Source organism: Pygocentrus nattereri, chromosome 29 (assembly GCF_015220715.1).
Source record: "Pygocentrus nattereri isolate fPygNat1 chromosome 29, fPygNat1.pri, whole genome shotgun sequence".
Classification (NCBI taxonomy): domain Eukaryota; kingdom Metazoa; phylum Chordata; class Actinopteri; order Characiformes; family Serrasalmidae; genus Pygocentrus; species Pygocentrus nattereri.
This window is the reverse complement of record NC_051239.1, coordinates 6,262,495-6,274,680: the sequence shown is the minus strand read 5'-3', so window position 1 is coordinate 6,274,680 and position 12,186 is coordinate 6,262,495. Positions and strand designations below refer to the sequence as shown.

Here is a 12,186-nt window from a genome sequence, read left to right as displayed (position 1 = left end):
GATACTCTGTTACCCTGTTCTTCAGTGGTCAGGACCCCCATGGACCCTCACAGAGCAGGTACTATTTGGGTGGAGGATCATTCTCAGCACTGCATTTTATCAGCTTCTCTTACTATATAAGAACACTTTGTATTTCCACACTTACAGACTGCCGTCAGCTCTGTTTTAAGGCCCAGTCGTGAGACGTGCTCGTGTTCTTCTTGGTCATCTGTGACTGATGGGCTGTTTGGGTTTTTTTACAGATGGTTCCAGAAACATTTTTTCCCCCTCCTGTCAAGATAATCACACTGGAGATTTGACATTTTGTTACAACAGTGATGATTAGTACATATCAGGCCTTCAAATATTGTTTTTCTGGGTTCAGGATAAAGTTATGTAGATTTTTCCCACCACATACAAAGAAAAGTGTAGTATGCACTGTAGTAATTTAGTACGTCATGGTAGTGTGTCTATATTTTATTGGAGTCTCTAACCCAAACAAAACTCTTTATCTAGAGAAATGTGGTCAATCTGTGAAAAACGTCTCCGTAGCTCAGAGGCTGAGTTTCAGTTTATGTCAGTGGTTCCATGCACAGCTCTGTGAGGCCATATAGTCCCCAAAAAGGCTTCTTTTCAGATCTTCAACGTTCTACATAAAAGTCAAATGACCTGTGTAGGTCTTCACTGGTGGGTCTGGATAGTAATTAAATGGCTATATTTGTGTTGTAATCATGGTGACCCCTGGTTCCCATCACCAGCACTGTAAAGAAAACCAAGTCAGTTTTTCTATAAAGAACCATTTCACATTAAACCACTTTGAATGCCCCTGAAATTCCCCTTCAGTGTCCATTTAAACTCCACCTTCTCAAAACAGCAATGTTGTCATTAGATAAAATTGGACTAATTTGTCCAGAGCTGTAGATTATTCTAAAAAACATCAACCTCTGGAACTCCTTGAAACTGACAGTGGTTCCAAAACGCACTTCCTCATATTCTTCATAACTTTCATATTTAAATTTCATATTTAGTGAGTAGATGGTCTGGGGAGACTTACGAGGCACTGCAGGATTGCTTCAAGGCTACTGATTGGCCGGCACTCTGTGAACCACACGGAGAGGACATCGACGGGCTCACAGTGCATCATGGACTACATTAACTTCTGTGTGGACTCCACTGTCCCAACCAGGACTGTTAAATGTTACCCAAACAACAAGCCGTGGGTAACAAAGGACATTAAGGCTCTCCTCAACAAGAAGAAGAGGGCCTTCAGAGCTGGAGACAGAGTGGAGGTAAGAACAATCCAGAGGAAACTGAAGACGGCTATTAAGGAGGCGAAGAACTGATATAGGAGGAAGCTGGAGTGGAAACTCCAGGAGAACAACATGAGGGAGGTCTGGAATGGAATGAGGACCATCACCAGCTTCAGGTCCAGCAACAGCAGAGGAGTAGAGGTCAGCGTGGACGGGGCCAACAAGCTAAATCTGTTCTTTAACAGATTTGACACTGCAGACTCTGTCCCCCCCAGCCTGACTCCTCTGCTGCCGGTCCTCAGCAGACCATCCCACTCATCCCTCCTCCCCCTCCTGATAGCCTGCCCCCCTCTTGTGACAGCCCATCTCACACCTCCATCCCTCCCCCACCTGTCACCTCTAGAGTGAGTCTCACTGCTGACCAGGTGAGAAGACAACTGAAGAGACTCCACACAAACAAGGCTGCAGGACCTGATGGGGTCCCCCCCAGGGTGCTTAAAGCCTGTGCTACCCAACTTTGTGGAGTACTGCAACACGTCTTCAATAAGAGCCTGAGTCTCCAGAGGGTCCCCATGATGTGGAAGACATCCTGCATTGTTTCAGTTCCAAAGGCGCCGCGACCCGGTGACACCAAGGACTACAGGCCAGTGGCATTGATGTCCCACGTCATGAAGACCATGGAGAGGCTTGTCTTGGATCAGCTCCGACCCATAGTCCAGCCTTTTCTGGACCCCCTCCAGTTCGCCTATCAGCCCTGCCTGGGAGTTGAAGACGCCATCATCTACCTGCTCAGCTGAGTATACACTCACCTGGATAAGCCAGCCAGCTCTGTGAGGGTCATGGTTTTTGACTTCTCCAGCGCATTTAACACCGTCTGGCCAGCTCTTCTGGGTAATAAGCTCACAGTGATGCAGGTAGATGCCCCCCTCGTGTCCGGGATTGTTGAGTACTTGACTGGCAGACCACAGTATGTACGCCTGCAGCACTGTGTGTCGGACAGAGTGGTCAGCAACACTGGAGTTCCACAAGGAACTGTCCTCTCTCCCTTCCTCTTCACCCTCTACACCATGGACTTCAGCTACTGCACAGAGACTTGCCACTTTCAGAGGTTTTGTGATGACTCTGCAATAGTTGGATGTATCAGCAGGAGTGATGAGGAAGAGTCCAGGGCGACGGTGAAGGACTTTGTCACATGGTGCGAGCGGAACCACCTGCAGCTCAATGTGACAAAGACAAAGGAACTGGTGGTGGACCTGAGGAGGGACAAGGCATCGGTGACCCCTGTGTCCATCAGCGGGGTCAGTGTGGACACTGTGGATGATTACAAATATCTGGGTGTGTATATTGACAATAAACTGGACTGGGCTAAGAACACTGACGCCCTCTACAGGAAGGGCCAAAGTCATCTCTATTTTCTGAGGCGCCTGAGGTCCTTCAACATCTGCCGGACTTTGCTCAGGATCTTCTATGAGTCTGTGGTGGCGAGTGCTGTCCTCTATGCTGTTGCATGCTGGGGAAGCAGGCTGAGGGTGGCAGACACCAACAGACTCAACAAACTGAACCGCAAGTCCGGTGATGTTGTGGGTGTGGAGCTGGACTCGCTGATGGCAGTGTCGGAGAGGAGGACACTGTCTAAGCTGCAGGCCATTATGGACAATGGCTCCCACCCACTCTACGACACAGTGATGAGACACAGGAGCTCATTCAGTGCAAGACTCATTCTACTGAAATGACCACAGAGCACCACAGGAGGTCATTCTTACCTGTGGCCATCAAACTCTATAACTCCTCCCTCAGTGTGTGATTCACAGTGTGGTTCATCTGCGCAAAACTCAATACCAAACAGTTCATATGTGTAATAATAATAATTGTGTGCAAAAACTCAGAGGGACAATCATTTGAACTGCTTTATACTAGATGATTCATATTTATTATTACAGTCACCGCCACTTTACTGTATTCATAAGAACTTAAATCTTGTGTACTTATTGCAATTTTTCTCTTTATCTTTGTTTTAAATTAGTAGTGTTTATTCTTTTACGTAAATGGTTGCAACTGTAACAACTGCAATTTCCCTCTGGCATCAATAAAGGATTCTGATTCATATTTCATAAAGCTCCATTCAGAAGCTGGGCGTCGTGTGAGGCTGTAGCTCTTCTCTCCAGTCTAATAGACGGTGATGTCATTTTAAACCCTTATAATAAAAGAAGCTGAACTTTGTTTTTCTACTGAAAGTCGACCCGTTTTTCCCCAAATCTGGACTATAAACTATAAACAGACGGTGCTTTACAAAATAAAAGTTGCTGAATAATTTGGTCATTTGAATTCAGATGGACAAAACTAAATATACCTTGGAGAATAAGAGGTTAAGAATGAAGAGAAGTATATTATTGTTCATTCAATAACTTCTCATTCCCCAAACATTCAAAATATTAAATTAAAAAAAAATCTAAAACCATCTGTCGGGGTTCAGTTCATAGTTGTATAAAATCTTCAAGGTGTGTACAGCATAAAAATTAAATTGTCTTTGTCTGAAATTATTCAAACCCATGCACGACACGCATGCAAAAAAACAAACAAATAAAAAGAGAAGCAGACAGAGTTTCATTCAGTAACATCTTTTTAAATAATTTCAAGAGCAAGGAATAAAACAGTTGCTACAATTAGTATCCACAAAGCCTGGTCCAGGAGAATAACACACTGTGTACTCTGTTCAATATAGGTGTATATTCATATATTTATATTCATCTTGAAGTATTTCACTTCTTTTTTTCAATTTGTACTACTATTGACATAAAACAGGAAGCAATGTTAGAAAAATACATTATGAAAAAGTTCTAGCTAACAAAAGTAGCTATTCCACTAAAACTATCGATTTCAAAAAGAGGCAAAACAGAAGGTTTCATTATTCACTTAAATAAAAATGTAACAAAACGGTGCGCTTCGCAGCATGATTTAAGATTTATACGCATGATCTCTTTCCTACAAACATCTCGTTGTCTGTAAAAACATAAAAACGATGTGTGTATATATAAAAAAAAAGGAGAAAACAAGAATAAACAGTGAAGAGATATCAACCACTTCAGGTAGACAAAGTATATTTGTCAGATAGGTTCCCCTTCATAACAACTGAAGGGCTTTTTTTTTTATTTTTTATAAATACATCTTTGAATCAGACTCTTAGTGGCCATGATACTAAGACCCCCCACCACCTTCTACACCCAGCTCAAGCTCAACTTGAGGGAAGGAGTGCTAGATGGGATGCTGAAAGGATTCCTGTGAGAATAATCTTAAGGAAACGGATTGTACTGATTTTGAATTGTAATAACTGGAATTCCAATTTAAGAAAAATGTTAAAATTTTCTGCTATGATTCATCACTGGCTGCCCGTCACATTCCACAAAAACAAAATGTAAATAAAAAAAATAAAAATAAAGTTAACCAAGAGTAACATTCCACTTTGAAGAAAAAATATTAAATAATTAACCAGAGTTACATTCCACCAAAAAAACTGCAAACTGCAGTCATATGCATAAGTTTGAAATCAAATGTTTTGTTGATGTTCTAAGTGACAAACAGTGAACATGTGTAAAATTTGGCATTTTCCTACAAATTTTAGTACACAATTTCCATTTTATTGGCTTAAATAAGAGCTTAAGATGAAGAAAAATATATAAAATAACATCAAGTGTGCCATAACTATTGCCACATTCTATGCTTTTCATTTATATATATATATATATATATATATATATATATATGTGTGTGTGTGTGTGTGTGTGTGTGTGTGTGTGTGTGTGTGTGTGTGTTACCTTGGCAACCTCTGTGACGGACAGGTCGAGGATCAAATCATACAGGAAGTGAGAGGCTTTAATATGAAGGCCCGTTCGAGTCACATCCTGCAGTCAATAACATTATAATCAATGATTTAAGGTCAAAGAAAGGAAGCTGAAGTCCATGTAGAGTGGACACCGACTCCATAGTGAGCACTGCGGGTGTAGAGTCAGGTTGGGAGGCCACGAGGGGCAAAGATGCAGTGGACATCTGACACACTGTTCACTGGATTTACACGACACAACGTGCCTGAACGACAGCATCTCTATATTAAACACGGGAAAAGGATTTCACAAGGCGTTTCACTGTGAAAGAGCATGACAAGTACTGCCAATGTGCTCCCCCCACCCCAACACCCCCACCCACCAAAAGCTCCTCTCAACGCTCGTTGCTTTGGGTCAAACTGGGCTGTAAAGTGGCCTGTAATGTATTTCAGGGATGATGTAAAAGATGTACAGTGCGCTCCACTCTGCCTGCTCTGCTGAGTGAAGTATGGTTCATCAAGCCCTTAATACTTGCAACACTGCAGTCTTGTGCAAAAGTTTGTGCACCGCCAGTCTAATTGCATGTTTAACACAACAAAACCTCATATCTCCTTTTTTGTTGTTTTTCCATTTTTTAACATTTTGAAAAAGGCGGCTGTCAAAACTTCATGAGAAACGGCCCAACAGAAAAGGTCCAAACTTACTTGGAAAAAATGTTTCTCCATTTATTTCCATTAAAGGTTAAGAAAGTTGTTCCTTGTCCTGTAAAAATCAACGTTTGTGAAGATGCAAGGTTTCGTTCCAACAGCAGCGATATTTAAAACATGCAGATCAAACAAAAAATTGAATTGACACAATAAATCGCTGCTGTCGGAAGAAAACCTCGTATGTCCATTTTTGCCATTTTTCAGTTTTTTTAAAATAATTGAGAAGTACCAGTCGTCCTTTACTTTGTGTGCACATTTCATGATGGATGGACCAAAAGAAACAGCCCAAAATGATGTGGAAACGATTCGGGTTCCATTGACTTACATTGAAAGTAAAGCAGGTTTTTTCCTTCACCTGTAAAGTCACCTGTTTGGAGATACAAGGTTTTCTTCTGACAACAGCAATATGCAAAAGTCATATGCAAAAGTTTGAACACCCTGGGTCGAACTGCATGATGGTTTGATTATATATATATATATATATATATATATATATATATATATATATATATATATATATATATATATATATATATATATATATATATATATATATAAAATATTATATTATACACACACACACACACACACACACACACACACACGCACGCACCCCGACCTATTAAAATGTGTAGAAGTGTGTTCTCTGTAGAAGATGTATTCACTTATTTACACTTAGAAAACCAACAAAAACATGTAGTTTGACCAGGGGTGTTCAAACTTTCACACACGACTATAATAAGCAACAAAATTTAAACGCTGACGTTCCTGTGAATGATATTTTGTTTTGCTGCGTTAATATTGACAAACATCAACGTCTCATGCTTTGTAAGTGTAACTGCAGACGTACAGTTTTAGACCCGCACTGCTGTCTGTAAGCTACAGCCTCCTGATGAGTGGGGCCTACATCAGACCCAATTTACACCTCTGCATGCATGTTATCCGTATTCGCAGCCAGAAAAACAACAAAACGTGATCTGACCGGGGTGCACAAACTTTTGCACAAGACGCGAAGCCTGACTGGCTATGAAAATGGAAATCTTTATTAGGGCTGAAACTGGGATAAAGTAGTAGTGAAAGATCTGATTCACACAATTTGACCCCTTTAACTCGAATGTAATCACTCAAGACACGTTTGGTGTCTGAAGTTGCTGCAAGGCTAATGCACCTAGTAAGCAATGGAAGCTTACACCCCACCAATTAGCACTGTTAAAACTGTTAAATGGAAATCTAGGTCTTCTGTAAACCTGATTTTCCGCCAAACTGTCCCTCTAAAACTGGAGGAACAGGCAGCTTCTCCGTTCCTGTAATCCCGAACTGTGAAAGAGGGCGTCTCCCATTGCCTGGTTAAAAGCCAGCTGGTCCTTGCATGTGCATTTCCAGTGAAAACGCATCATTAAATCGGCCTCCTTCTGACACGGGAGGCTCAATTACAGCTTGTAAGGGTGACTTCGCATTTTTGAGGAAATTATACGGTAAATAAAACGAGCAAAGCCAACGTTTCAGCACTGCAATGTGTGGAATGACCTTTTTGAAGAAGCACCAGTGATGCTGTAAATCTCACAATTAAACGTCCCAGTAGAGCAGCACCAAGTCCCCCCAACAGTATACAGCCCACCCACACTGCAGTTATAGTCTTCTCTTTTCTCAGGCGGTACTGGAGTCGTCTCTATACCTGCACGTCCGTAATCTTCGCAGATCTGATGCTATACCAACACACTAGTACTAGCCTTAAATAAATAAATAGATACCTGCGCATCATTATGTTCAGATCTCTTTAGGTGCGTTAAAGGAGATCTCCAGCAGCCCAGCCTTTTAACCTAATCTTGTTCTGCTCCACCTACAGCATGTGGCTCATCGCTTTGATTTTCCTGTCAGAAAGCAATCTGACAAATTTGACTTACAATAGACGCCAATGGGCAGCTGCTGAACTGTGCTGAACACTTTCATGAGCTCTTCAGTCACAGGCACTATTTTTCGACCCTTCCTAGATGGGACCAGTTTACCCATGGAAAGAATTTATTCCCAGCCTACTGATGTGGGCGGAGCTTCCACCAGCAGATAGTAAAGCTTATGGAAAGCGAAAGTAACCGGGATTGTTTTACCTCTTGGTTGCCCCAGTGTTTGAATCTACAGCTTGATTTAGACCTTCTCTCACGTTTGTCTCACCCCAAGATCAAACGTGCATTATGTAGTCACACATTTCACGCCGAGCTCAGCAACTGCCCATTGGCTTCTATTATACCTGAGCATCAAGTCAACGCTTTTTCTGCTCTTTTCCATAAACGCAAACACACATCAAGATAACTCTCTGTGGTCATCGCTCACCAAAGAGAGACGAATCAGATGGAGATTAGACTGAAAAATGCTGGATTATTCCTTTAATGGATGAAGGGTCTGTCTTGTGTTCAGCCTACAGCCTTCAGATAGTGACATATACTGAAGTCAGGCTGCAATATTGAATGATTAAAACCTTAATTTAACGTTTACTGCGCATTTCCAGCTGTTCACAACATGTATGACTTGCAGGCCTGAAAAGCACTAACTAATATTAATGAAGTGAACAGCACAATTAAAAAAGTTAACAATGCAAAATAAGCAACTAATAGCATAATAACAGCTGAATATTAATATTAATCACTGAAATGCAGCAGGTAAGAGGGACTGTACAGTAAGAGTTAAAGCCCCACCCCTTTTTGAAGTGCTCCTCCAAAGCCTAATACCCCAAACAGCCTCCACGGTGCAGTGTCTTTGGATTTCAGTCATAGTCTTACGTTCACTTGAACCGAACAGTGGCGAGGAAAAACTGGCACCTTTCATTTTAGAAGAAGGAGAGAGAGAGAGAGAGAGAGAGAGACAGAGAGAGAGAGATCACACAGAGAGAGAGAGAGAGAGAGAGAGAGAGAAAGAGAGAGAGAGAGAGAGAGAGAGAAAGAGAGAGAGAGAGAGAGACAGAGAGAGAGAGAGAGAGAGAGAGAGAAAGAGAGATCACACACACACAGAGAGAGAGAGAGAGAGAGAGAGAGAGAGAGAGAGAGAGAGAGAGAGAGAGAGAGAGAGAGAGAGAGAGAGAGAGAGAGAGAGAGAGAGAGAGAGAGACACAGAGAGAGACAGAGAGAGAGAGAGACAGAGAGAGAGACAGAGAGAGAGACAGAGAGAGAGACAGAGAGAAACCCTCATTTCTTCTGCTCTTTGTTAGTTTGATCTGCTGGAGAGGCTGCCTGACTGACCGTCCCCTCATCCTCCCATTCTCTGCATACCATGCACTGACCACATGTCCGTGACTGGACTTAATGGACGTAACTGTGTAAAAAAAACGCTCTGAACAGCCTCAGAACACGATTCAAGTCTGGAATGTTAACTTTAAACAGTTCTATTAATAAATAATATTAAATTATTATAAGTTTCAATACTGTTCTCAGGCTATTTTCTCTCTTTTTTTGTTGCAAATTTTAGTGTAAGTCCAGTTTACAGTCGCATGCAAACGTTTGTGCACCCTTGCTCAAACCGTGTTTTGGTTATTTTAACAATAAAAAGCACACGTCACAACTCTCTACAGAGAAACCCTTTACTAGCTAAACATATCGGGTGAAAAATAAATGCTAACGGTACAAAAAGTGTGGGCACATTTTGTACTGCATGTTTTATTCTTTTCCCTCCAATATGTTCCAAAAATATAAAGAAATAAAAACAGAAATGGTGCACTAAAGTAAAGACTTATGTTTAAAGCAACGTGACGTCTAAGTTGACTGGGGGTGCACATACTTTTGCACATGACCATAAATGTGACTGGAGAAGCCATTTACACAAAAAATAATAAAATATTAAACAGAGACGACTCCAGAGGGCAACCATCTAAGTGTTGGCTCCATCAGTAGGAGACCACAGTTTGATGCCTAGTGATGCCACAGCCATCTGTAAGTCTGAGAGAGAGCCTTAGTAATTAGCCTTGTCTTTAGAATCGAATCACGTGTTGTGTTAATCTGAATCTTTTCCTAAAAAAAAAAATAAAAAAAAAATTAAATAAATAAATAAAAACTCACAACTGAATCCTCATTCGCACCCCTTCTGTATGACCACCTACCCCCCACTCCCCATCGGTGATCGGCTGAGTACAGTTGGTTTATATTATCAAATAAATCCTAATCAAAAACAGGCGTAAGTAGCTAGATTAAAACTGGTGGCAAAGCTGGGTGGTCTGTGAGGCCTGTTAGCGGACTACGCTGGACTCTTAGAACACCTGAGCCACAACGTGAGGGTTTAAGGCAAACTTGACTTGCTCAAAATCAAATCAAATGCAGACGTGAAAAGTGGGGGCTGGACAATGGAAACTGCTCAAGGCTTTACTGCCCACCACCACCTGTACAGTCATACGTCCATTGAGGGTTAGAAGGCTCAAGATGCACCAGGTGGATGGAGGTCCTACCTGGTTAGTGTGCGTTTCTTGCATTAGCGATTAGTGCAAAAGAAACACCAAACGAACAAATCACAATCATTCTGCAGTACATACACCTTCAAGCCGCTTAGCTTCATGGGACGTCGGACACTAACAAGCGAGCGCATGTTAGGCGGGGGACGACGGCCACTGTGTTTGTATATGCATAAACAATCAGCTTATGTTGAAGCCTAATCGATAAACTGGTCAACCTATCCCCAGTTATCTAAACTACAATTCCCACAATCCCTCATGCATACTGAGCAGTGCAGGTTTGCTAAAACAAAAGGGAACACTGATCTCTGAAGGATCTTTTTTTTTTTTTTAAGTTTTGGCAAGAGTGCAAGTTTCCATGTCTCAGTCTCTGTCTGCCTGCCCATCCGCAGAGAAAAGCCACCAGTGCAACCTGCATTACACCACCGTTACCATGGTAACATCTTAGCCACCTGGCGGAATGCCTCTTAATGTCCAGTCAAAAACAGATTCTTCAGAGCTGCTGACTAAGGTAAACAAACAGAGCCCACCCAGTACCCAACCAGGTGCCTGGAAGGCAGCGTTGCACTGGATCCGTTTCCTGCTTCCCGCCTTAACCCATCGGTTCTCGATCCCACTCTTGGACCCCATGCGAAGCACATTTGTGTTCTTAGTGCCGTAACATGAATAGAAAGATTGATAATCGCTAAAAGGTTGAACTTCGCTACGGTTCAAAAGTTTGGAATCAAACTGGTCAATAAAATGAAATCAGTTCAGTGTCTAAAACGATTCTAACATGCAAGTTTTGTTCAACTGCATAGCTTTCAAAAGTAGAGGGCAACTCCACCGATGTTTCTAAATTTCTGCATAATTAAATGGTTATGATATAAACAAAGTCATTCAGAGTGGTTTGGTGTGAAACGCTCAGTTATAGAGAAACTTGCAGACCGAGAAGTGTTCACTTTGGTGGCGATGGGAACCAGACGCCTGAAGAGTGCCAAGGCCTAAAAAAGCTCTCACAGAAAGTCCACACATTAAATGATTATAAACAAAGCCTGGGACATTGTTGTACAATTTTTAGAAAACTTTTATGCCTAAACATATTTTATATGTTCATGCAGGCTATATATGGTAAGTGCATAAATTTCTCCGGAATTAACTATTTTGCATCAAATTACTCTGAAGGACTTTGCACCTCAAAGCTAAACAGAAAATTTGGGAAAAAAAAAAAAAAAGGTTGGAATTTCCCTTTAAGATTTAATTGCAGTGGTGTCCAGTTAAATAATGAACACAGAGCTTAGAGTGGTTCTAAAATGACTGGATGACTGAACAGAATAAAAACAGAATGCCTCATTCGTCAGACGTGATCGCATCTTGAGGCAGACAATGTGGCCAAAAATCAATAAACAGACAATTACAGTATATTTGTTTAATAACACTTAATGTATTTTAAAATATTAGATTCTATAAATTAGTACTGTATTGTTTTGTATGGTAAGTGATTCCAAACTTTTGAAGAGTAGATGTAGGTAAAGTAGAGCAGCCAACGCACGAAAACACATGTATGAGGTCACAACTGGACTTATACGACCACCACTCTGACCCCTCCAGCTCTACACCCTGCTTTCCCCTGTCTCTAACTTGGAGGCCCCGCCCTCCTCCCTCCTGCTGCTCCGCTCTTGGCAGGCTCTGCCCAGCAGGCTGAACTTGTAGCCGGTGAAGGTGGGGCTGATCGGCAGGTGCTGGAAGATGTGGTGGCGCCGGAGGAAGTCCATGCCAAACGGGAGGTCATAGGATCGCATCCCCTCCAGCTCAGACGCACTGGGACCAGTCCCACGCTTCAGCTTACGGATTCCCCTCTCCTCTGGAGTGCCTACACATGCACAAACACGTTTACCACACCAGGCACCAGAAGGTCTTTCTAGACATTTTGTTCAATATTTCAAGAATTTTATAGGAAATAAAAGTTGTTAAATTCTAAATGATACACAATTATCTATCTACAATCATTGTCATCTGTCTCA

The 12,186-nt window shown here is 41.8% G+C and overlaps 1 protein-coding gene across 2 annotated transcripts in view; it reads right to left on the bottom strand.

Moving 5' to 3' along the window:
• Positions 1-10,453: 10,453 nt before the first annotated feature.
• slc23a2 (solute carrier family 23 member 2) overlaps positions 10,454-12,186 on the bottom strand; it is a 71,373-nt gene continuing 69,640 nt past the window's right edge. For both annotated transcript variants that reach the window (XM_017719932.2, XM_017719933.2), the window contains one exon: positions 10,454-12,035. In XM_017719932.2, coding sequence (XP_017575421.1) covers positions 11,776-12,035 — 260 coding nt within the window. In that variant the 3' untranslated portion in view covers positions 10,454-11,775. The remainder of the gene's footprint in view (positions 12,036-12,186) is intronic.